The 27,423-nt window shown below is 45.5% G+C and overlaps 1 protein-coding gene across 2 annotated transcripts in view; it reads left to right on the top strand.

The window, feature by feature from the left end:
* The window catches only part of RPS6KA1 (ribosomal protein S6 kinase A1), a 1,033,098-nt gene that overhangs the window by 929,038 nt on the left and 76,637 nt on the right, over window positions 1-27,423 (top strand). For both annotated transcript variants that reach the window (XM_086957626.1, XM_086957627.1), the window contains one exon: window positions 27,200-27,276. In XM_086957626.1, coding sequence (XP_086813752.1) covers window positions 27,200-27,276 — 77 coding nt within the window. The remainder of the gene's footprint in view (window positions 1-27,199; window positions 27,277-27,423) is intronic.

The raw sequence follows: 27,423 nt of genomic DNA, 5'->3' as shown, positions 1-27,423 counted from the left end.
TTTATGCTGATCCTGATTCATGACTCCTTTGATACTTTAGATTCCAGCACTGGGCCCTACATGTGAATATTAAGAAACCTGAAGCCCAAACAAAATGAACCATGTTAGCTTGGAAAACCTCCATGGAAAAGAATATAGGTAGTGTTGGAGTGTTTCACTGCCACAGCTGTGGAAATAGAGAAACATAATTGTGATTGTAATTGTATATGAACGTAACCTGCAGATTTGGAGGAACAAACTAATGAAGAAATATAAAAAAAATTAGAAAACCTGAAGCCCATTGAGCCTCTCTTTCAGACGCTCACCTTTACCAAAAGCATGTAGTCTAAGATATACAGTCCTAAATTCACAACAGGAAATCACCAAATGCCCTTACCAAGAACAATAGGAGAATAATCTCTACACCATTTTAGACCTCAGACAATGATTTTGGGTCTAAAATGGTGTTGAGATTATTCAGTCTGCATGGGCACTTACACTCAGAATCCACGGACTCTGGCTTTGTATCCATTTCCACTCTTTACCATCAACTTCCTTATTTTACTTTTAGGTCCACACTATGGTGGACCTAAAAGTAAAGGGTATGTAAAGGGTATATGCCACTCTTCTCTACAGGTACCATGTTTTTCGATTTCGGTTGAGCTCCATATGCACAATGATATGAACATCCACACCTACAGTCTCAAAATCACTGCAAGCAGAAGTGCCTGCCAAGACGGTTCCCCCATAAGTAAAGACTTCAATAAAGAAGGAATCCTGTAATGCCGTTCAAAAATTTTTAAGCAAGCTGAACAGGGGTTTGATTCTTTTAAGGTAGTCAGAGGCTGGAATCGGGTCAAAGATTAGCAAAAAAGGCAATTGCCTCTGACACCATGAATTATACACTCAATTTTTCTCAATGTCCTATTTTATTGACATTGTAAGCAATTTAATTTTTGCATTCTTCTTCAAAAAACTTTATCAGTATTGCACAATAGGGCGATAGCACATTTGTTTAGGACATTTCCATTAGCAAAAATATATATTCAACAGAAAAACAATGATTGACTTTGATACTTAAGAACATTTACATAAAAATAACACTTGACGATTTACTAGACAATTTACAACATTTAAGGAAAAAACATTAAAGAAAAAAGAAAAAACTCTGATCTTGATGTTATTATTCTAAACACATACATCAAATGAGCTTACAAATTTATTTTTGTACCACTTTCACTAGAACAGTCCTACTTTCTTTCTCTTGAGTGAACTATTCTTTGAGGTATAGTGATTTTCAACAAAGAAAAACAGTGGTTTTTTATCCTGTATCGGGTCGGAGAAATGTTTTTTAAGGTTTCTTTGGCCGTTAATGTGAGGTATGTCTCTCACTATATGTCCTATTAGTATATTGGATCATAGGGCATCTAGTTCTCCTGGCCCAGACGTTATGCCTACGCGTTTCAACCTTCTTTTGGAGTGTCAGGATGTGATTTAGGGAAGGTCTTCATCAGGGCTCATGGTAATCTTGTGTAGGACATCATGCTATACCCTTTAAGGTTGTGCGTTGTTTGCTCTTTAACTTTGTCTTTCGTGTTATGGCGTGACATCAAATGATGGGGCAGCCGGTGAGAAGGTACTTCCTCTTGAATAGAGTCAATGTTTAGGCGTCTCTGCCGAGCGGTTTCCCCCTTGTCAATGAGGAAACGCTGACACAGAAGGACTCCGCCACGGAGAGCGAACGCTTTGTGAAATGACCAAATGAACCCCGGATACCAGACGGCAAGAACCTAATAATAAGGTTGCTTTCCAGAAACCGCTCGGCAGAGACGCCTAAACATTGACTCTATTCAAGAGGAAGTACCTTCTCACCGGCTGCCCCATCATTTGATGTCACGCCATAACACGAAAGACAAAGTTAAAGAGCAAACAACGCACAACCTTAAAGGGTATAGCATGATGTCCTACACAAGATTACCATGAGCCCTGATGAAGACCTTCCCTAAATCACATCCTGACACTCCAAAAGAAGGTTGAAACGCGTAGGCATAACGTCTGGGCCAGGAGAACTAGATGCCCTATGATCCAATATACTAATAGGACATATAGTGAGAGACATACCTCACATTAACGGCCAAAGAAACCTTAAAAAACATTTCTCCGACCCGATACAGGATAAAAAACCACTGTTTTTCTTTGTTGAAAATCACTATACCTCAAAGAATAGTTCACTCAAGAGAAAGAAAGTAGGACTGTTCTAGTGAAAGTGGTACAAAAATAAATTTGTAAGCTCATTTGATGTATGTGTTTAGAATAATAACATCAAGATCAGAGTTTTTTCTTTTTTCTTTAATGTTTTTTCCTTAAATGTTGTAAATTGTCTAGTAAATCGTCAAGTGTTATTTTTATGTAAATGTTCTTAAGTATCAAAGTCAATCATTGTTTTTCTGTTGAATATATATTTTTGCTAATGGAAATGTCCTAAACAAATGTGCTATCGCCCTATTGTGCAATACTGATAAAGTTTTTTGAAGAAGAATGCAAAAATTAAATTGCTTACAATGTCAATAAAATAGGACATTGAGAAAAATTGAGTGTATAATTCATGGTGTCAGAGGCAATTGCCTTTTTTGCTAGTTCAAAAATTTTTAAACTTCTAACCGCAGATTCCCCACCTTCAAAATATTCCCCACGCTAAAGACTGGATCCAAAGTTTTTTTACAGCAGTGCTCCCGTGAACTAGCAGGTAGCATTGGTTGGCTCCACGTTGACCTCGCTCCACCCCAGAAGTGAAGGAGCGGTGCCGCACATGGACATGACCTCTGCACCATCATATCAATTACTTTCTTTCTGCGCCCTTGAACGTTCGGCTCCCAATTTTCTCGTCAGATTGACCTATTTTTTGTCCAAAAATCATAAACTAGTTTTCAAGGGAATAATATCCCCTCCCAAACCTCCTACTTCAATCGTATTGAGACTGTAAAAAACAGATGTCTGTGTCAGACATGCACCAACACTCTCTTTGGGCTCTGAACATGACACCAACTCGTGAGGAATGCAACCTCGTGAACCTAAAGGTGAATCGGGACGGTGAAGCGAATCTGTATGTCACCGAACATAGATGGTAATCATGCAAGTCCCACTCCGTGTCAGGAGCATGAACTTGTTCCTGCTTTATAGGCTGCTTCTACAACCAGACCTCTTTGCGGTTGTCTTCTGGTAAGCCAAAATCTAAGGCAGAATGAAAGCACAAGAAGGCCAAGCACGGCTCGTGCCCAGTCCACCACTTTGTATCCTCAAAAATAAGTCACAAGAGCGTTAAGGTGCTGCTTGGCCTTGCTCCCAATTTCCCATAGAGAAATCAATTCCATAATTGGTCCCGGTGCGCCCCTAGTTCCTCAGCGAAGTTGCAGCAGAATTGTTGCGCATCTCTGGCACTTTTATCCAAGGATCCGCAGGGGCCTCCTGTCTGGTTACCACCAGCAGAATTCTTATCTGCACAATCTGTCTCTCTTAAACCAACCCGCCTCTGGTTCCTCAACCACTTGTAGACTTCCATTCCAGCTCCACAATCTGTGCCGGTCCAGTTGTCCTCCACGCTGGTCCCAACATCACTGGTGCCAGAAGACGACCCTTTGCTGAAACAAATGTCCTACTCCGAGCCAAACTCACCTCAACTGGGATCGCATTTTTAATTAATCAGGTGCCCCATCAGCTTTTTGGCTCCAACTCCAATCAAAGCCAACCACCATATTGCGATGACAGTTGAGAAGATGGGGATGAATTTACTCCACATTATGATGACAATATGGATTGGGACCTTCAAGAGGCCCCCTCATACTGGGTTGATATCGCTCCCATACCCTTCCAGCTTCCTCCCAGACCATCAACAGAAGAAAGTGCTTCCTTTGCATTTGTGATTAGATGTGTAGGTTAGGCCTTAGACCTACAGCTTCCCTCTCTGGAAGTTAAATGTAATGTACTGGCAGATGTTTTGCAGTCAGGGCAGGCCACATCTAAGACCTTACTACCATGTTTAAAAACAAAAACATCTAAGCGGCACATTAATGCGCACCTGCTCTAAGCCTGTTCTTGGCCACCAGTAAATAGGCAGTTAGCCAAACACTGCAGACAGGTGCCAGTTGACAGGATTTTCAGACTTGATATCCTAACACAGAGAGTCCATTGGTAGAAGCTTCCACCAGCAAGGTGAGCCCCAATTAATTCCACCGAGTACCCTCGGACAGAGAATCTAAAACGATTGAGAGATTTGGGAAATGAATGTTCTGGTCAGCAAGCAAGTCCTTTAGTGACAGTTGCCAAGTGGTCCTAGAGGGGTCTCTGCCTCCCTGGTTCAAACCATTCAGTATGTTGATGATGCAGCCAAATATATAATTTGTTCTCATCTGGACAACGCAGAGTACTTTGGATGAGCAGTTGGCCCTAGTCTGGTGCTGTAGCACCATGCATGGATGTGGGCTACGGGTTTTTGAGAGGTTTTCAGGCAGTCTATATATATATATAGATAGATAGATCTATCTACCTACCTACCTATCACCCTCACTCTATCTATCTATCACCCTCACTCTATCTATCTATATCCCTTACAATGGATCTTGAATATTTGATGAGAAGGTTGATTCTTCCTTGGCCGGTCTTTGGGCCTTTTGACCTCTGCATGTCAGTTTCCGCAACAATTTTGAAGCTTTCAGGGCTAATCATGAAGTTTTGCATGCAGGTCTGCATCCCCACAGACATTTCCTGTGGTTCAGGGTCGATCAGGAGCATTTTAAGTTTGTTGTGCTCTCCTTTGGCCTTCCCAGCACCCATAGACTGTTCACAAAAGTGATGATGGTGGTCGCACACACCTTTGGAGGTTGGAGATACGTTTTTTAGGATAATGATTTTGGAGAAGCCCATACACCTTATACAGGCTTAGCACCGAAGTGCCACACTAGTATCCATTGCTCGACCTAAGCAGTCTGTCTTTTCTAAACCAGAATGTATCACAAATTTTGCAGCATCTCAACCATCCTGAATAGTGAGTCCAGAGAGGTGCAGAACCCGGGGGACAATCGATACCCGGATCTAAAAACATAATAACCAAAGTTCATGTATAAGAGAAATGCATAAGGTTTGACAGTAGCTCACAGTTGATCAATAGGTGTCTTTTCCAACGGAGATCATATAATGATTGATTTCCTGTGCCCGATGCATTTAAGAACATAGGTGGCTACACGGTAACACACATTAGGGGACGACAGGTCAAACAACAGTTGCATTGCAGCTCTTATATCACACGTACTATATTGTAAAAATAATTGCTTTAGGCTGTGGTTCCCAAACTGTGCGCCGCGGCGCCCCGGTGCGCCGTAATGAGGTGCCAGGGGCGCCGCGCACACTATCTGCAATTTTGGCCATCACAGGGAGCAGCGCTGCTCCCCTGTGAGAGGCCTCACCCCTGCTGCTGGAGGCGCCTCGCACTCCTCCAGGAGCACAAGAGTAGCCCCTCCCGCCCATTGTCATTCAGTATGCCGCTGATTGCCACTTGCTGAATGACAATGGGGCAGTCTGGGGGTGTGACACCGTGTGGCGGCCTCCTCCTGCCTCAGAGTACAGAAGGGCATTCTGTACGATCAAAAGTAAAACACCCACGCTGCAACGTTAGAAAACACTTCATTCAAAGAAGCCTGTAAAATAATTTAAAAGAACACTGTCCTGTCATTTTAGAACTGAAGTATTTTCAATATTGTATTCAACAAAGCCATGGTTGCTCCTGTTTTTTTTTTTTAAGGAAGTAGCAACCATTGACAAAGCCAATAGTCCTGGCTTGTTGGGGTGTAATGATACTTGCTGTATTATATATCTGGATGCAATGACAGAGACAACATAATACCAGTGAGGCAGAACACTATGCTAAGCGCATATTTTTAGCCTAGGTGTTTTAAGCTGCGCTCTTAATTACGTCAAACACCCCCTTTGAAGAGACCCCCCAGTTTTTTTACACCGCTTAAAGCCCTGGAAACACCATGTTACAGTAACCTCACATCCTGGCACTGTGCATCATGCATGACTTCTACGTTTTCAGTCTGCCTATGTGCAGGGGCATAGTGAACTCTCCACCAGCCCACCCCTTGCTTTAGTTCATTCTTGATGGGACTCTTCTGCCTGCCATTCTGCAAACAAAGGCTCAGCTCATAATGTGAAAAGGTGGGTGAGTAAATAAGTGAATGAATGGCTGGATGGATTACTGAAAGGATGAATGCATGAATGAAAGGGGGAATGGATAGATAATGAAAGAAAGGATGGACGGATGAGTGAATGAATGGAAGTATGGATGAGAGAAAATGTAAATAGATGGATGTATGGGTGGAAGGGTAGATCTATGGGTGGAAGGGTAGATTGATGGGTAAAAGTGTGGATGGGTGTGTGAAAGGATGGATGGATGAGTGAAAGGGCAGCTGATGGGCGAGTGAATTGGTGGATGGGTGTGTGAAAGGATGGATGGGGGGGATGAATGAAAGGGTAGATGATGGGCAATGGATGGATTCATGAATGGATGAGTAAATGGGTGGGTAGATGGATGGATAAGTGAAAAGGGGATGAGAGAGAAAGGGAGGATGAATGACTGAAAGGGTGAATGGGAGGAAGGATAAATGACTGGGTGAATGGATGAGTAAGTGAATGGGTGGATGGATGAGTAAGTGAATGGATGGCTGGGTGGAAGAGTGGATGCATGGATGATTGTACAGATGGATGGGGTGAAAGGGTGGGTAGGTGAATAATGGATGGATGAGTGAAAGGGTGGATGGAGGGATGGATGAGTGAAATGATGGACGGAAGGATATATAGTGGATAGGTGTGCAAATGGTTGAATATGTTTGGATATAGATGGGCACACAGATGGAAGGACAGACCTTTTTAGTGTAAAAATAAGGCTGGGAATACTGATTACGACAGACCAAACTCAATGTTCCATTTTCTCAGAGCGGGTCTCAGTACCAAAACGTACTGAAAGCAGCAGCTGGCATAAATAAGGGTTTGGGACCAGGTACTCTGTTGGGGGAAAAACGATGGATTGGGATGCAGCCAGTGGATGAGATTAATAATTTAAGCATTCCAACCAATATAATACCTTCATTGCGTCCCAAATACTTTAAGGAAGATAACAGGAGGTACACACCACCCACCCACCGGTAAAAAAAATGGTGGGGAGCCACGGCCAACTGCCGATTAGGTCAGGGGAGCCACAGGTCAAAAAAGTTTGGGAACCACTGGCTTTAGGTAAAACTTTCTAAAACCAGTATAAAAATTACAAAGTAGTAAAAAGTGGCAGATACTCTGTTTAGATTTCCCATCGCATGGGCACGGGCAAGACCCGGGCTTTTTTACAGTAGGGAAAGCCACCAAATGGTGGACTATACCCAGCCTCAGGCGTGCCAGGACGAAGCGATGGGAGTTAATACTGACAAATGTAAGGTAAGATGGGAATCCTGTGCTTAGATTATATTCCAGGTACAATTTAAATGTACTTTGTGTAGCATACCCCTTCATTCTAATCCCTTTTGCATGATCCATATAGGTGGTTTTAAGGTCACGCTTCGTAAAAACTAGTTCTGTTGGGGTATCTTTGAAAATATCCTGACCAAAAAGGGTATTATACCAATGAAAAATATGTTTTAGCCAAGGGATTTTTGAGTGCTGATCCAATTTAATGCAGTCTAAAATTACTTCCTGAGTAAACTTGGTTTCATCTTTAGCCCAAATGGATCGCCAGAGGGAGAGGGGGCGTAGTGCAATCAAATCTGTGGCATGGTGTATGCCCAGCTCCCTGTGGATGATTTCGTTGGATGCTGAAGCAGGAAGACATAATAAGCGTTTAAGGTACTTATTTTCTTCCTGCTGAATGGAGAGGGCAATCTGCGAGTTATATCCCCATATCCCTGCTCCATATAGAGCAGAGGACATGCACCTGGAATTATAAATAGAGATCATCTCTCTTATTCTAGGCCCCCTAGTTTGGAAGCGAATCTGAAGATACAGTTTGTATTTCTAGTCATCTTCATGCCTACACAGGATTGCTCGTTTACCCATCTCCCATCCCCTGAGTAAGTAATGCCTAAATAACAGAAATGTTGCACAGACTCAAGATGGCTTGGATCAATGTAATTGTTTTTAGAAAAGTTTCATTATTCTTTAATCTTTTACAAATGTGACTTCAACTGCATTTATGAATGTTGCTATATGGTTGTACTTGTACAAACCAAATAAAGCATTTTGAAACTGAATAGTGAGTCAGGGAAGCCCGACGGTCGTCCGTAAAAGTCAGTAAAACTTGTAACCATGTTCCTTAGGGCATGGGAGTAGCAGTCCATAAGACAGCTGGCTTTCACTTACCTCAGCGCAAGACTCTTAGAGGAGAAAATCTGCTTGCCAAATGTTTGTTTTCATTCATGATCAGATGGGGTGGTAGAGAAGGCATTTAGAATGACTTTACTGGTGGATGACTGTACTAACAAACTCAATAGCATTGGATGTTTTGTAAGAAAAGGCAGTTTGCTTCATGAAGTACAATGGCAGTGAGCGACCTGCCTATTAGTAGATGGACCCCGTTCGCAAAACCGCAAAGGAGATGGTTTGCAAAGTAACAAGTCTTGGATGGTGTGGGGGGATGGTGGGGACACACACACACACATAGGCAATATTTTGTGATTTATTCATCTCCTTCGCCATAATTCAGTGTCTGAATCGGTGTCAAAGATTGAACCCTATCTCGTGGTCAGGGACAAGTGTCCGAATCGGAAGGTTTGCCTGTAGACTGCTTGCTGGTCGGAACCAGACAACAGCCTCCGTCGATGTCGTTGTGGATTTCAACCTGAGTCTGATAGCACAGTGGGCTATAGATCCTCTTCCAGTGTCTGTGCGAGTGAAACTGGCCCAGGGGATGATGCTGGCACTGAAATCTGCAGCTAACCCAGTGCTGAAACCGATGTGGGTTCAGGAGGCACACTATGTGCCGAGGGTGGACCTACCTGTGGAAGTTTGACTGGAGGCCCCTACCCATCCTTTGGGCGTGAAGGCACACCAGAGGACTGATAAGTGTCAAAATGTGCATCATGGCCTCTCTGAACACCTCTACTTGCTGCATCCTCGCTTATGGACCCAGTAACCTGGGGTGCATCAGGACTAGCCTTGTAGTTGGCTACAATGTTTATCGGGCGAGAGACCAGGTGAGAAATGGCTGCTCTTGGGCCCTCTCTGGAGTCTTGAGAATGGCAGGATGGGGCAGTTTTCTACTTTGAATTTTTTATGGGATTTTTCAGACTTAACCAAAAACTTCAACTGCGATGATGATCTGCCACAGAACTTACTTTGGAAAGGAGACCTTAATTTAGACTTCAGCTGGTCGCAGTGTGGAGTCATCTTGTGTTTAGCAGTGTAAAGTTTTACCTTACCGTCCTATAGGTCTTCTGATTCATCTGGATGCAGTCATTACAGGTTGTGGAGTCTTGGTCCGGCCCCAAGCACCAAAGACTCAATTTGTGAGGGTCCATCACGGACATCTGTTTACAACAGCTTCTACAAGGCTTGAACCCAGTTGTCTAAGGAGGTGACATTTTTTCTCTTGCACGCAGGTAATTTTTAACAACCTAGAAGCAGCTCCAGATCCACAGCTGAAGACTGGAAAGAAAAGAACTGACGTCAGCATGCACGGGTGGCACTTATACATGTCTCCACTCGTCACTTCCGGTGCACAACATAGTTGGTGTGTAGTCCCACAACGCTACTTGCCGACACAAGAGTACTACTCTAAAAAAGTTTAGATCCAGTCTAACGCTTGGGGAAATATTAGCAAAGTAGGGAATCTGCAGTTCGGAGTATCCATCAGAATAACTAACATTTCGTTCTACATCATGTGATCTTCAATGAACTAATGTATAGAATAGCAATCTCATCCTCCCAAAGATGTGTCAGCCAGAAATTAGAAGAATCATCTAAGATACGAATTACAAGAGCCATTTGGTGAAGCAACAGTGTACTTTCTCCAAAAACAGCTTGCAAAAAACTTTTTCCCACCCACTGACATCCGTTCTGAGACCAAATTTAAAGAAAAGGGTCTAGTAAGTGTATGAGTAGTCTTCAGGTTGCAAACTTTTGCTAGTAAGTCTGTAGTGACCAATTTGCCAGTCATGGCATGGACCATTTCCCCACATCAAAGGGGCTTATGAGCACAAATACATATAATTTTATCTTACTTACAGTGTACTGTTTGGTGGAGGCGATGCCTGTTATCCTAAAACCCTTCTTACATCCAATATGCTACATAATGTTTCTGCTGGAGGGCTTGGCTGTTGAAAGAAGGCGGAGAAAGAGATATAGTTTATTTTACATATAAATCAGAGTCCACCTTTGGTAGGAATAATTGCTGGGTCATAATGACTGCTTAATTGCTGGGAAAAGTAATACAGAGCTTGTGAGTTCCTGGATCTTGCTCCCTAATAACCACCAGAATATGCAATTTTCCAGAACAATGTTCTAGTGGTTAGTTGTACATGAGTTTGAAATAGGGGAAAGAGTAGAAGGTCATAGTGTCACAGTAGATATACTGCCAAAGGATCCAGAAAGGGATTGTGATAGGTTTCTCTTGTTGTCCAGGTGGTGGTGCCTTAGGTTTGAAGAATTCAAGGGTGCTTCACCAGCCTTCAGGGCACATATGTCACTGTGTTTCAGTGGAGAGGTAGTGGTAGAAACATACTGCTCTCATCAGGCTTTTTTGGAGAGTACCACAATAACTGAATGGCTTGTTTTGATAGCCTGTAACATGTCTTCTTAGTTTTCTGTCCACTAGTAATCCAGGTACTGTTCTCGGGATGTCCTTTAGAAGTGCACATATGAGAGTATGAAAATGCATGATTCCATGCATTTTCAAAAAATTTGACATACTTTGTGTTGAAAAGCAAATTGAAGACTCAAAAAACTTTCTTTGGAAGGCTCTAGGGTTTCCTTCAAAGGATGCTACTTTCCTTCTACTGAGATCAGAGTAGCCCCAAAGATAATGGATGATTAAAGCGTAGGTCGGTGTTGACTTTTTAAGATTTAGATTTAGGCCCAGGAGATGCATAAGAGAAGCATCTGAAAATGGTGTTGTGATTTTTGTTATGGCAAAGCCTCTTATCAAACACCCATCCAGGTATAGATTTTTTCCTCCAGAGATGAGCATCTACTGTAGCAACTTCCTCGTGGATTTTGAAACTGCTTTTGTTACTAATTTGAGGTCAAACGGCAGAACTTGTATTGACAATAAATAGAAAGTTCCCACAGGAAGAGATGAAACTTTAAAAGTTACCATGCTATTGCTATGTGAAGGACAGAAATTCAAAATCGATGTGGCTCAATGATTCTCATCTTATTCTCTCTTTCACATAGGAGAAAAATGTGATGCAGAACCAACATCCTAAATTCTTGCATATAAATGTGTTCCCTATTTTTAATAATGAGGGTGAATCTGAATTCATGGTTTTGAAGTTTCATTTAACTAGAAAGGATAGCGTTATTGCTTTTAATGAGATTAAACCACTTCCAACTCTTTTTTTCGGCTGTAGATGATGAAATTGGAATCACCAAGACTTTTCTAATGGTATAAAATGTAGTGGTGTCTTGAACTTCAAGGCACAGACGTCTTGGACAATATTCAGCATTCCTGTGTCTTGGTAGTTTTCATGCACTCACCCATGTGGTTTGTTATAGTTCTCCCTACATCAATAAGCTACTGAAGGCGGAATGAAAGCTCAACTGATTTGTGTTTGGAGGGGCCTTCTTTGCAACATAGTAGTCCTTTGGCAATCCATTGCCATCTCTTATAATCTGGTTGTTTCAGTTACTGTTGATGCCAAAGAGATGGATAATTTTTGTTATGATCACTACTTTAATCACCAGTTCAGGACTGGAATCTTGAGTCTTGAGTCCTTCCTCGCCCTCCTCCCTCCCCCTTCCAGTTAGCCCACAGCCCAAGGTCTCCCATGTGCACTTCCATCAGCTTGAGCATCGAGTTTTGTGCTAGCAAAAAGGAGATTTAAGAGCATTTAGTGCGTATTTGTTTGAAGCTGGTCAAGTGGGGCGAAGATGAACTTTGAAGTGAGAGTCCCTGGTACAACCATGCACCATCAGGTCTTAAATACAAGTCCCTGCATAGATGTTAGTCAGTAGCGTGATCCAAAAACTGGTGTTGTCTTTGGTGCAGCATGAGGTATTTGTGCAATATGTGACAGTGCTGATGAAAATTATAGCCTTCTTTTAAACCACTGACTGCTTTGCACCTAGCAACTACTCTAGAAAGCTCTACAATGTAGGCTGTCAGAGCACCTCACAACCGCCTCAGTCCCTAGCCTTGACGATTTGAAAAAAACACGTAGTGATAGATGCCTTACCTTGGAATTACCCCCCATATTCAGACTGGATCCAGAAAGTTTTCGTCAGCAGTACCCCTGCGCGTCGGAAGGTGGTGTTGTGCGGCTCGGCGTCAGTTGTTGGCGTCGTGGTCGCTGAGATGTCGTTGCAGCAGCTACTTAGACGCAGCCCTTGTGCGCTGACGTCAGTTCTTTCTTTTTCCACGTCAACATGCGCAGATCCGGAGAGAGCAGGACCCCCAGTCATTTTTTGACTGAGTTTTGTTCAAGGCTTTTTGTCTCTATTTTTCGAGTCGATTGATTGCTGGTGCAGTTGGGATGCCCGGCTTCAAGTCAAGCAGGGACTGTCATCGAATGATGTCGGTGACGGACCCACACCGCGTGTGTCTTTACTGCCTGAAGTGCAACCACGAGCCCAAGTCGCACTCCGACTGCCGGGCCATGGCGCCGAAGACTTGGCGGGCGTAGTCCCAAAAGTTGCTGGAAGTCCGGCAGTCGGCTCCACGCAGCTCAAAATCCCGTGGGAGGTCGAGGGACCGGTCGCGGAGAAACCACCATCGTTCATTGGGATCGAAGTCATCGCACTCTGGTCAGGTAAGACGAAGCATTCCAAGAAGTTGAAGCGCCATCGCTCTCAGACTTCCCCTCGCCGGTCGTGCGACGTGGCTGAGGATGTGGGTGGGGCCTCCCCTTTGGCTCCTGCAGAGCCTATGCAGTTGACCCGCCCTTCCCGTTTCCGTCGACGACTCTGGCCCAGCTGCTGGAATTTTTGTCAGCCATGGCTCGCCTCTTTGGGCCGGTGCACCTTTGGGCCCGACTGGGGGTCCTAGCTCTTCACTGCTGGTGGCTCCGGCATCGCTGTCAAACCTGGACCGCAGGACCTCCCTGGATCCAGGCTCGAATCCTGGATGACGCCGGTTGAACTTGTGACAACTCCACCGACGTCGACCCTACCGGTACCACCTCGGACGTCGCCCGGCCCACCGGACATCAGCGCCCCCGGTTTCAGCCCAGATGTGGATACGTCGCCGGACCGGCGTTGCTCGATTCTGACCCCGATGGGGGATTTCCATCCCTATGTCCATTATCCTTTTTTTGACCTGTTCATCAGCCTTTGGAGGAAGGAGAGGACTGGGAGGGGTCTGAGGACCCTCTACCAGCACAATGCGAGCTTGACCCAGACTGGGCAAAGGAGCTGGGGGATGCCAGTGGTCTTGATACCACTCCTGTCCTTGGCATGCTAACTCCTCCTACCGTTTCTACGGAGGAGAGTGCAAGTTACGCAGTGGTGTTGCGTAGGGTACGCCTCGAGCTCCCTACAGTGGCTGTCAGGACTAACCTCCTGACAGATGTGCTTCAGCCAGCAGCTACCTCTGCGGATCCGCTGCTGCCTTTTAACGAAGTACTTTCGGACGTTCTTTTGGGCACCTGGTCTAGGCCCAACACAGGGGCTCCTGTGGATAGGAACGTGGCCCAACGCCATCGCCTGGCCTGGGCGACCCCCTTTTCCTTTCCCAACACCCCACTCCTGAGAGCTTGATTGTCCAAGCCTCTGCGTCCCCGAGTGCATTACCTACCGCACCACCGGACAGGGAATTCAAGAAACTGTAGCAGTTCGGTAAGGTTTTTTCTTCCGCCAGTTCAGGGCTGCGGTCTGTGAACACCACATGCCTCTTGGGCCGTTATTCCCACTCTGTGTGGGATACAGTGGATCGCGTGCTGCCTCAATGTCCGGAGGAGGCCCGGACAGCTCTCTCTCAAGCTATTGGCAAAGGGAGGGATGCGGCCAAGTTCACTATCCGTTGTGGCCTTGACACCCCCGAATCGCTGGGCAGTGGCTCTCCGTCGCCACGCCTGGCTGAGGCCAACTAGTTTTTCTGGGAATGTCCAGAACACTCTGATGGACATGCCCTTTGATGGCATTCACCTTTTTGTCAATAAAGCAGACAGTGCGTCTGAGCGCTTTAAGGACACTCGGGCTATAGCCAAGTCCTTGGGGCTTTCTGCCATGCGCCCTCCTCCGCCTTCTGCTTTTCGCTCCTTTTGTGGCCACGGAAGTGGCACCCCTACACGTTCACTTCAAAGCCACAGGCCTGCGCAGCAACAGTCTCAGCACGATCGTGGAACTCGCCGAGCCGGGTCAGGGGTCCAGCGGGCGGGTCAGTCCACCTCCACCCAGCCACCACTGCCTCCAAACCTTCCTAGTCCGCTTTTTCAGGCCCATCAAATGCCAGAGGACGGCAGGATTTGCCATCACCTTCCCCACTGGCGCACCATCACTTAGGATAGGTGGGTTTTACAAATAGCCCGAAGGGGCTACTCCCTCCCCTTCGAGACTACCCCTCCAGCCATGTCACCGCAGTACCACCGCACGTTGGGGGATCACTTGGCACTTCTTCAACAGGAAGTTGCTGCCCTCTTGGCCAAGGGGGCCATTGAGCGCGTCCCTGTCTGAAGTAGGACGTGGTTGTAACTCCCACTACTTTCTGGTGCCTAAGAAGGACAAGGGCTTGCATCCTATCTTGGATCTCTGGGACATCAATCGCTTCCTCCGGAAGGAGAAGTTCAAGGTGTTAACTCTGGCTCAGGTCTTGTCTGCCCTCAACCCTGGAGACTGGATAGTAGCGTTGGACCTGCTTGACGCATATTTCCACATTCCCGTCCTACCGGCCCACCGGCCTTACGTGTGGTTTACGGTAGGCCACAAGAACTTTGTTTACTGTGCTCCCCTTTGGCCTTACCAGTGCCCCTTGGGTGTTCAGGAAAGTGATGGTGGCTCATCTGCGCAGATCAGGGTTTCCAGTCTCGATGACTGGCCGTTGAAGGCGGGTTCGCTCCGGACAGTTGTCTCCCACCTCCAGACTATGGCCAACCTCCTGCATTTGCTGGGGTTCTCCATCAATGTGCCGAAGTCGCACCTGATTCCCTCTCCGAATCTCCTCTTCATCTGAGCCATTCTGGACACGGCTCAACTTCGTATCTCCCACACAGCGAGTCCGGGACATTCGGGTTTGATTCCGATCTTTCAGCCCATGTCCCGGGTTTTGGACAGAATTACACTGAGGCTGCTGAGCCTCATGGCCTCCTGCATCCTGCTCATCAAACAATCCCAGATGGCATATGCGGGCTGTGCAGTGTGACCTGAAGTTCCAGCGGGCACAGCATCCGGGGAACCTGTCCGATTACATCCAGATCTCGGAGGGCACTGCGCAACAATTGCAATGGTGGCTCACAAACCTGCATTGGGTCAATTGCAGATCCCTTCCCCAACCGAAGCACACAATGGAGATGGATGCGTCCCTCCTGGGATGGGGCGGCCACAAGGGAGGGGCGGAGTTCAGAGGCCTCTGGTCTCCGGTGGAGTTCAGGCTCCATATCAACCTTCTGGAGCTCTGGACGATCCGACTTGCACTGAAAGCATTCCTTCCCTCTGTCAAGGGGAAGAGTAGTGCAGGTTTTCACAGACAACACTATCGCCATGTGGTACTGTAATAAACGGGGCGGGTGGGTTCTTGGACCCTATGTCAGGAGGCTCTACGCCTCTGGACATGGCTGGAACATCAGGGCATTTTCCTGGTTCAACACCAGGCAGGTTCACTAAACGCCAGGGCGGACGAACTCAGCCGCAGGTTCACGAATGGCGGCTTCACTCTGAGGTGGCGCAAGGTCTCTTTCAACAGTGGGGAGAGCCTTGGTTAGATCCGTTAGACACCAAGGAGAACGTGCAATGTCAGCAGTTCTGCGTTTTGGAATTTCCAAGGGGGCACTCGCTAGGTGATGCTTTTCATCGCGAGTGGAGTTCCGGTCTGTTGTACGCCTTTGCACCAATACCACTGCTGCCCAGAGTGCTGAATAAGAAAGGTGCAACTGGCCCCAAGTTATTCTTGTGATTCCTGACTGGGCTCAAAGAGTTTGGTATACCAAGCTACTCAGTATGACCATCAATCCCCCGATCTGTCTGCCTCTCCGGGAGGATCTTCTGTCGCAGCAGCAGGGGACGGTCCTCCACCCGAACCTGTCCAGTCTCCACCTCTTTGTGTGGAGATTGAGCGGCGGCAGTTGTTTCCTTTCGACTTGCCTCCTGAAGTCTGTGATGTCATTCTGGCAGACATGCGTCCCTCCACTAAGTTGGTATACGCCTGCAGGTGGAACAAATTTGTGGCATGGTGCACAGCAAAGGCTGTGGATCCCCTTTCTGCCCCTCTTTCAGAAGTCCTTCTGTTCCTTCTTTCTTTGGCCCAGCAGGTTTCTGCTCTGGGCACTATCAAGGGCTACCTTTCTGCTATTTCAGCCTTTCTTAGGCTTCCTGATCAGCCCTCTCTTTTCAAGTCCTCTGTTGTAAATAAATTCCTCAAAGGCATTACTCATCTTTTCTCTCCTATTCCCTTCGTAATGCCATAGCGGGACTTGAACCTGGTTCTCACATATTTAATGGGCGCTCCCTTTGAGCCTCTTCACAACTGCCCTCTTCGTCTGTTAACTTTGAAGACTACTTTCCTGGTTGCAATCACCTGTACCAGGAGTGTGAGTGAGCTCCAGGCTCTTTCTTGTTAACCTCCTTTTCTGTCTGTCCATCCGGACAAGGTTGTGCTCAGAACACGTCCATCCTTTCTGCCAAAGGTTGTCACTACCTTTAACATCGGGCACACCATCACTTTGCCCACCTTCTTTCTGGCTCCGCATCCTTCCAGAGAGGAAGAGAGGCTCCACCTTCTGGACCCAAAATATGCGCTCTCATTTTACCTGAATCACACACAACAGTTCTGGCTGGATGACCAGCTCTTTGTTGGCTACGTAGGCACCAAGAAAGGTCTGGCCGTACACAAGTGGACTATCTCCTGATGGGTCGTCTTGTGTATTAAAGCCTGTTATTTTCTGGTGAAAAAGAAGCCTCAGGTGGGGCTGCGCGCCCATTCCACCAGGGTGACAGCTGCCACTACGGCATTGGGATGGGGTATCCTCTTACAAGACATCTGTCAAGCAGGTACGTGGGCCTCGTTGCACACTTTTACTAAGCGCTATTGCCTGGACAGCCAAGTCCGGAGAAACGGCTTCTTTGGCTGTTCTGTTCTCTGGGACTTCCTAGTGTGATCTTGGTTCGCAGACTCGCCACTGGGGTTGGTATTGCTGGGGTATCTATTCTAAGGTAAGAAATCTATCACTATGTGTTTCTTTCAGATGAATAAGTTACTTACCTTCGGTAATGATATATCTGTAAGAAACATTAGTTAGTGATAGATTCCTTACCACCCCACCCGTCCCCCCCATTCTACGAACTGATTTCTAGGGTTACGGTCATCCCTTTCAGGGCCCTAGTTTCAATACACCATTGGTCAGTATCTTGCATGGCTCTGCGTACCTGGCGCGGAAAGTTGTGTACAGAACGGACGTCTGTGCTTAAGGGCGGCGTCTAAGTAGCTGCTGCGACGTCCTCTCGGCGACCAAGACGCCAACGGCGGGCGCGGAGACGCACATCGCCACCTTCCGCGCTCAGGGGTACTGCTGACGAAAACTTTCCGGATCCAGTCGGACGCCTGGTGGTAATTCTAAGGTAAGGAATTTATCACTAACTAATGTTTCATACAGATATCATTACCGAAGGTAATTAACTTGTTCGTTGGATTATTAGGCCACATTACAGCCATCTCCGGTCTCAGGACATTAGGGCAACCCATAGTCATTACTAGTTCTTAAGCTGCTAGGACACCAAAAGGCAGGCTTCCGTGGTAGGATAGTCTAGTATGTAGGATTTCCCTGGTGGGATGGGAGTCGTTTGAAGACGATTCTGCAACTAAAGAGTTCTTTTCCCGGGTAAGGGCCCGTGAATATTGGCCTACTTAGCTACTGTTTTTACATGTCTACTTTTGGCGATAACACAATAAAAAAAAATTCCTGAAGGAGTTATTCAATATTATTTCTATAATTTTTTCAAATTTTTGTTACAGCAGTGAACATGAATTCAAAAGCACTCGAGAGACATATATATACACAATTCGTTAGTTATTTTATTGCATTATGTCCAATTATATTTCGTTTGCATATGTATAAATCATATGTCATTCCATATACGGCAGCCAGAATCTGGAGAGGATAACAGAACACTGCAAAGTCCTAGTTTTCGATTATTTAGGAGCCAGTCACAAAGTGAGCAATCAAGTGGTTCTTGTGACTGAGGTTCAGATTGTATGACCGGGTTTCCAAGCATTTCAATGGACATACATAGCATTTCATGAAGTTGGTATTCTGAGGCATATGTAGGAGCGAGTCATGAAATATAGGACCTGCTACGCGGTCTAAAGCCTATTCTGAGACTTTTCAACGCTCACACCAGACAGCTGATTAGTCCAATCTTGACAGGACAGTGGATTGGACAATGTAACATGCTGCTTATTGGTGCTAATAAATCGGTGACCAAAAGGCTCCAACGTACCAAGAACGCTGCAGACCATGCCATGTTCGCACTCCCCAAGTATTGTCATGACTCTGACCTCCTTCGCCGGCTTCATTGGCTGCCTATAGAACATATAATTTACTTTAAAACTCTCTGTATCATTCACAAGATCTTCAGGCCTCTGCTCTAGGATTTTGTGCGATATGTGCTCCCCTTACGCACCCACCTGGGCTCAGCGGATCTGCATCTGGCCCGAGAACCCAGGGTGCGCAGGGCCAGAGCGGGTGGCTGCTCGTTCAAGGCATTGGCTCCCGCCCTTTAAAACTCCCTTCCTCTCTCTGCCCATAGTATATCCAACCATTGGATCTTTAGCAGGGCTGTGAAGACTTGGCTATTTTCCAATCTCTAAGCTGCCTCCTCTTCCCACTCTGCTAGACAGTCAGTGCCGGGACGTCCCATTGCTGGGACAGCCATGTGCTTTACAAATATTTTTACTTAACTTGAACCTTATCACCCAGAAAAGTATATACTTCTCAGATGCTCTCCTTCATTCAAGCTATTCTGGGTGCAGTACAGCTCCATGCCTTTCTATTGGAGTGGGGAATCCAGGACATTCAGGCTATGATCCCAGTGTTTCTGTCTCTGTCCTGGATCTCAGTGCGGGTGGCTCTGAGGCTACTGGGCTTGTTCTCCTCCAGCATCCTGATGGCTAAATATATCGGCTTTCACATGCACGTTCTACAGTGGGCAAAGAATCAGGGGATTGTCTAATTGTATCTAAATTTTGTGGGCAACTGCAACAGATTTGCAGCAGTGGATACTGGATTGCGATTGGGTCACTGGCAGACTCCTCCCTTTTCCACCCAGCGGTCACAGGTTCATCCTTTCTAGGTTAGTATGGCCATCCGAGAGAGTTGGAGATCAGAGGCCTGTTGGAGTTGAGGGCGATTCAGTTGGTTCTGAGCCCTTCTTGTAAATCTTCAAAGGGAGACTTGTGCAGGTGCTCATGGATAACACCACCACCATGAGGTACTGCAAAAAGCAGGGCGCGGTTGGGTTATGGGTCTTATACTGGGAGGCTCCCCCCTTCAGGGAATTGTTGGTGAACTACCTGGCGGAGTTTTTAAATGCTAAGACAGACCAGCAGAGCCACACACTTAGCAGATCACTAATCGCAGTTTCATCTGGAGGCAGTGCAGAGCATTTTCTAGTAATAGGGAAAACAGTGGCTCAATCTTTTAGCAACTGCTGAGAATGCAGAATGTCTGCTCTTTTGCACATTCGAGTTTCCAAGACAGCGGTCTCCGATATGTTTAACTTCTAGAGTGGAGCTTGCTATCCTGTATGCTTTCCCGACACTGCCTCTCCTACCCAAAATTATGAAGAAGATCAGGAGCAACTGGGCCTAAGTCATCCTGGACTGGGCCAGGAGAATGTGGTACCCAAAACTCCTTGCCTTGAGTTTCTGTCCTCCGATCAAGCTGCCAGTGTGGGAGGATCTTCTGTTGCAACAGCAGGGCAGTGTACTGCACCCGGTCATGCACAATTTGCAGATTCTTGATTGGAGAGTGAGCAGTGGCACTGACTTCCTTCAACCTTCCCCCAGAGGGCATTGTTAACTTCGCAACAAGGCAGCTCTCCACAATATCTGTGTGTATGCTAAGGACGCATTTGTGGGTTAGTGTAGCACCCAACACATTGGCCCACTACGAGTCAAGCTGTCTGAAGTTTTTTTTTATTTTGTCCCTGGCCCCACATTGACTTGCTTTGGACTCTGTTAAAGGCTATCTATTGGGTCATTTGACTTTTTGCAGTTGCCAGATCAGTCTGTTGTGATGAGATTTTTTAAATGTATGCAGCATTTATTTTTACCAAAACCCTTTGTGATGACGCCGTGGGACTTGAAATTAGTTTACACCTAATAGTTATGCACCCGTTTTGAGCCACTGCACAGGTGCCCATAACTTCTGATATTGAAATCAGTCTTTCTCATCGCCATAACATCAGCTAGGTATGTAAGCAAGCTAAACACTGTCAACGCACCTTTTACATCATTCTTCCCAGATAAGTTCGTTTTGAGAACCTGAGCTTCCATTCGTCCAAAGTTAGTCACTCCATTTCATGTCAAGCAGTCTGTCATCCTTCTTGCATTCTTTGCGTCACCTTATTCCTCTAACGAGCAATGTATAATCCATTACTTGGACCCTAAAAAGCCATTATGCTTTTATATAGCTCACACCAAAGAACGTTTTGAGGATGATCAGGTTTGTAGGATTCTTTGAAGCAGGGAAAGGCAAGATAGTTCACAAATGGATCATCTCTAGATGGATTGTTCTCTGCATCAAGATCTGCTACTCACTGGCAATGAAGCAACCTCCAGAAGGCATACAAGCTCATTCCAGTTGAGCTAGGGCTTCCACTTTAGAGCTGGCACACAGAATACCTGTCCATTTGTCGGGCAGCTACATGTGCATTGGTACATATGTTTTTTGGACAATCAGGTCAGTCAAGAGGGGCATTTTGCCCGCTTGTTTCTGCCGGACATTTTGGTCTGAGCCAGTTCACTGACCCACTACCTGGGGATGTACTGCTTTGGCATCTACTCTAAAGGTGAGTAATCCGAGGTTAGAAGTATCCATCAGAAGAACAGACTACTTACCTTCTGTAACACTCTTTCTGGTGGATACTCTGGGCCCGATTCACAGAACTAACTTAAGACAAAATCCTAAACGTATTACCATTTTGGTATTCACAGCAGGCACTTACTCATTTTGGTATTATCAGAAGCTACTTACTCATTTCGGTATTCACAGAAGTTAGGAGTCCTAACTTTAGGACTCCTAAATGCCTTCTGTGAATACCGAAAGTCTTAAAGTTAGGATTTTTCTCAGTTTAGGAGTAGTAAAGTCAGGAGTCCTAACTTCTGTGAAACCTTCTAAATGTTATCTAGATTTGCTTTGTTTGGAAGTCGGTAAACTCCTTGTCAAAACGCCCGCCAGACTGTTATACCTCGTCAGTTCTGAGCTCAGTGGCTTCCTACATGTTTCTGATCCCAAACACCCATCTACAGATAAGGCCATTGCAATAATGCCTGGAACTGTCAGGCAGTTGGGTAGAAATGTTAACTCTTTGACGGACCACTATGCAATCCTTCCCATTGTGGTGCCAATCATCACATTTGCTGAAGTTTCTCCCTAGTCAGCCTGAAGCACTGTCTCAAACAATAATGATGGATGCTTCTCTCTGGGCTAAGAGCTCATGAGGATGGTCTTCAGATCCGAGGTTTTTCATTGTCAAAAGAAAAAAGCAACCAGGTCAACTTCATGGAGTTTCGAGCGATTCAGCTGGCCTTAAGTAGTTTCTACTGAGCTTCACTAAGTCTTCTCTGATCATTCACAAAATCAATAGCACAACTATTTATTATCTCGAAAATCACTGAGGCTCATGGTCCAGGCCATTGTTTATAGAAGCACAGGCATTTTGGAGATGTCTAATCTTAAGGAACCTGCACATCGCAGCAGTCTGCCTACCAGAAATCCTGAATGCACAAGCAGATTCTGTAAACAGGCTAGTTCAAGAGAATCATGATTGGGTATTAAATGACAAAGTCCTTCAAGACATCTTTTGTGAATGGGGTTTTCCAGGAAATGGTTGTATGCTGTAAGGAATCTTTCACTCTATTACACTGACCGGTTATGAGAACCCGCCCTAGTTTTCTTCCTAAAGTTGTCCTTAAGTTTTCTTGTAATTCAAGCAATCTCCCTTCCAACCACCTTTCAGAATCCTCCTACTCCAGATGAAAGGACTTTGTTTTCCCTTGGTTTAAAAACGGTTCTTACGTTTTATCTTGATAAAACTAAAGATATTGGGCAATCAGACCTTCCATTTGTTAATGATAGTCCTATACAAACTAGTTTGGTTACTTCTAAGCAGTCTATTTCTCTTTTGTTCCCTGTATTTTACTCTGCTACCGTAATGCTAACAAGACTTTGCCTGGTAGTCTGGCAGCTCATTCTACAAGAGGTAGTTCAGCTACTGCAGTTTTATAACAAAAGTTTTCCATTGCAGTTACTTGTAAAACAGCCACTTGGAGGTCCAAACATACTTTAACAATGCACAATTGTTAAATTGTTGGGCCTCCGGGAGGATTAGGATCAGAGATTGATGTAACCTGTGAGGCCCTGAACCAGCGCATTCGGTTCGCTTTGGACAGGACTGCGCCTTGGTCTAGTATAGGGTCCACACGGCGAACTAAATCTGCCCCATGGTTCAATGTTGAACTAAGGGAGGCAAACACAGCCTGTACGCGTCTTGAGAGAGGCTGGAGAAATGAATACTTGCCAACTCTTGAGATGGAATATAAATCTAGTCTCAAGACGTATCACGCCTTGATTAGGAAAACTCGATCCGCCTATTACGCAGATCGGATTGATAAGGCAGACTGTTCAGCCAAGAAACTGTTTCAGGTATATAAAGAGTTATCCTCACTGGCTTCTATTGGGGAACCTGAGGCTGGTTCTGCTGAATCCTGGAATCAGATAGCAGAATTATTTGCCAATAAAGTGAAGGAAATTTACTCTACCTTCCCGATGGAAGCCAGAGCTCGGTCTGGCAGAGAGGAGATGCCCATTGGTGGGTAAACGGAGGGAGAGTGCCTGAAAGTGTTCAGGGTTCCAGACGGTGATATGCTGTATAAGCTAGCTAGTGGTGTGAAATCTGGTTCCCCTAAAGACCCTGCTCCAGCTAAAATCTTGAGAGGAAATAGTGAGATCTTAGAGCCTTATATTCGATATTTGTTAGAGCTGTCTTTTGGCTCGGGTACTGTGCCGAAAATCTGGAAGGAAGTGGTGGTTCTTCCGTTGAAGAAAAAGCTGCAAATCAGTATAGATCAGCTGAACAATCTGCGCCCCATATCACTCCTCCCATATTTTGCCAAAATAGCTAAAAAGCTGGTCAATCAACAACGGACAGCCCACATTGAAACCCAAAAGCTCCTACACCTGTCGCAGTCGGGCTTCCGTGCTCCCCACTCTACGTAGTCAGCCCTGCTCTTCTCCACAGAGGCTCTTCGGAGGCATGTGGATGAGGGTCATACCGTGGCACAGATTCTTCTCGATCTTAGTGCCGCGTTTGACACTGTGGCGCATCACACCTGCTGCGGTGTCTATAAAAAAGGGTGGAGTGGTAGGGAAGGCATGGGACTGGCTGGAATCATTTCTCCACGAGCGCAGTTTTCGAGTTGAACAAGGGCTCTATAGATCTAAGGCTATTAACTTTGATCAAGGGGTTACGCAAGGTTCCAGCCTGAGCCCTACCCTTTTTAATCTTTGTGGCGCCTGTGGCTATAAACACTGAGCAATATGGGGTGGAAGTGGTGACTTGCGCATATGATACTCAGCTGGTTGTGGCTTTGCCACAGCCTGCTGAGAATGCAGCCAGCAATTTTGCGTCTTGTCCCCAAGACCTTGCTGCTTGGATGGCCGACAACTGTCTCAGATTGAACGGTGACAAAACTGAGGTGCTGATTGTGGGCAAAACAGTCAGTCTGGACCTCAGCCTGTTGGCCCCAGACGCTCGGGCCACTACCTGTGCCAAAGGATCAAGTTAAGAATCTTGGAATCTTGATAGATTCCAAAATTTCCTATGACTATCACACCAGACGTGTGGCTGGTACTTGTTTTGGTATTCTGCGTAGTCTTAGAAAGACGCTGGATCTGCTCCCTGTTACAGTTAGGAAAGCCCTAGTCCATGCTTTGGTCACTTCTAGGCTGGACTATGGGAATGTCCTATCTGGGAGCTAATGTGAAATGTCTCCAGAGACTACAACACATCCAGAATGCCGCCGCACGCCTGGTGCTGATTCTGCCCAAAAGAGCCGCCTCTAAAAAAGCCCTGGAGTCCGCTGCACTGGCTGGCAATTAGGGAGCGCGTCCAGTTTAAAGCCCTCTGTGTCAGCCACAGGATTGCGCAGGGGAAAGGTCCTCGCTTCCTTCGCAATCTATTAACACCCTATACCCCGACTCGACTTTTGAGATCTCAGGAGGCTGGCTTGATGCAGGTTCCTAAAATCAGAAGAGCTAGAATCGGAGGTAGATCCTTCCGATTTCTGGCTGCCCGTCGATGGAATACTCTTCCCCACAGGCTTCGCATGGAAGCCTCAGAGGTGGTTTTTCGCAAAGAACTAAAACCCTATTTATTCCCTAGCGGTTAGGCAAATTTGGGGCGGGTTGGGGAGACTGTAAGAGTTTGGTAGACTTGGGGCCAATGGCTTGCGCGGGGACACACTGGCTAGTGTAACCAGGTGCTGTATAAGCTCAGATTATTATTATTATTATTATTATTATTATTATTATTATTACAATTGCCTTGACACCGATTCCTAAGCAGATGACCAGATGTGGGAAGCCCCTATTCATAATCTATTTGGATAGTACACTGTAGGTATTCTATGCTGTTATAGAGATGGGCTTGCTTTTCTGTTCAGTGCTTATAACGAAGATCCCCTGGATGAGAAGAAATAGTTTGTTGCCTGAAATCCTAGTTCTGTTCAAGGAGAATGTTCTGTTATGTCTTTTAGGAAAGTCCCATTGATGTATACCCCTTCTTTACATATATTGTCCCATCCACATGACAATAACTATTTTAAACAGGTAACTTTTTACCTAGTAGCTTGCCCCTATCTCCTCGACACCAGGCTCTAAGTATTCTGTCACAATCCCTGTACTTGACTACATAAACATGTCCTGAGGCACAGCAGATTTATTCTGTATAAGGGTCACCACCTTTTCATCCTTGGCCAACAGCCAGCTGTGCATGATTGCACTTGTTTAGAAAAGCATCAGTGATTGTTTTCAAAACATTTGATTGTTTTCAAAATATCCATGGTTGTATAAAAAACATATTGATTCAGAAAAAAAACCTAGAGTGACCACTTTAGTATAAAAGACACTCACTGCCCCTACAAATTAGAGGAGAATTCATTCCAAGCTGACACAGGGGTCCAGCATGCCGAATCTTCGACACACAGTGGTCTGACATCCCTTGTGGGTTGTCATCCTCGACGCAGAGACAGGTTCCTTTTTTCTAAACAATCAGGTTCTGTTCATCTTATTAGCACTATGGTAGAAATGTATCTACTATTCACCATATTGGTACTAGCAATTTCTATTGTATGCTTCGGTCTCCTGATTGTTGCAGCACATATGTTTTACATCAGGCTGTCGCTGGACTAATAACTTCTTATTGAAACGTCCTAATTTCCATCCTGTGTGTTATGAGAGAAAGCAAGCACGAGTGTCTGAGAGAAACTAACTGTACTGTTTTCTACGATCCCTGAGGAATCAGGGTTGTCATGTTCAGGGGTTGCCAGAGACTACCTACACCTCTGTAGAATACATTGGGCTGGTAGTGGCACGGTAGAGCTAACTGGTCTAGCGGCTGACATATCCTGTAGGGGTGTCCGGAAGCGGTTGGGACACCAAGCTCTCAATTTAGGTCATCCAAAACGTGCCGGTTTTAGGAGACTCCTAGAAACTGCACAACAGTTCATTATTGTTATAAGCAACCCATCCTCCTCCCCAGAGAAAGGGCCGAGGTAATTGCACTCAGCTCGCATATGATTCATCACAGCTGTTAAAAACCTACAGGTTATGATGAGATACTGAAAGTGTTCTGTGCCTAAAAGGAGCAGGGTGATTTTCTCCCAGCATCTTCAAACTACCTTGTTCCAATTTTTCCTTTAAAAAAGGTTGTGAAAGTGCTTCTAAGGACACTAGGTTTCTTTTAGTGACTTTGCATCTATATAAAAAAAATAACCTTTCTTTGAAGTACGTACTCTCAATTGGGCAATGTAGCCTGTTATAGCTGTTCTAAAGCATTTCATTTTTCAGAAAACTACTTGGCTTTTTTCTCAAAAATAAGTGTATATTTTTATTTGATGTATGCTTTATAATTTTTTTTAAGTGCTCTGGGATCACACGTGTTTGGGGCTATTCAGTGCTTATGATCACAATAATATTCTACTGAAGGAAAACTAGAATTTTGGACAAACTATTCCTTCTCCATTGTGGGAATATTCTATAAAGTCATAACCAGTTTCCCACCCGTTAGCTTGCAGTACTTCTCTTCTTTTTTAAAAGTGCTTAGGAATCACTGCTTAGTTTTAAAAATAATCAATTAATTGTGAAAGCAGCTGAAGGTGCTGGCTATCGAGAGACCGTGTTTGTGCAGCCTACCTTAATGCCTCAGTGTTACCGTTTCAGGAAGAAAAACATGTTTGCTCTGTGTGAACCACTGTCTTACCTGTATCTGCCTGCTTGCTTTCTAGTGTGCTTTCTTTAAGTGGGTAATGTTACTGCTTCTCTCTGGTTTGTAGGTGATCCCCAATCTCACCAACACTGAAATATTCTTTTGCGTCTTGTAGGTACTAAAGCGGCAGGGCTATGACATGGGATGTGACATCTGGAGTTTAGGAATTCTTCTCTACACCATGCTGGCAGGGTGAGTACCACCTGACCCCATTCTAGTATGCTGCTTCGCAAGTTGGCAGTAGAAGTTCTGTCTGAGGCACTGCTGCCACTGGTTTCTTTATCACGTTGGTGAAGTAACAGCTGGTTTGAGATGGGCATTGCAAGTATTATCAAAGTG

Source organism: Lissotriton vulgaris, chromosome 2_1, assembly GCF_964263255.1.
Source record: "Lissotriton vulgaris chromosome 2_1, aLisVul1.2, whole genome shotgun sequence".
In the NCBI taxonomy this organism is placed as follows: domain Eukaryota; kingdom Metazoa; phylum Chordata; class Amphibia; order Caudata; family Salamandridae; genus Lissotriton; species Lissotriton vulgaris.
Note: the sequence above shows the minus strand (reverse complement) of the source record. Positions and strands in the feature narration are given on the sequence as shown.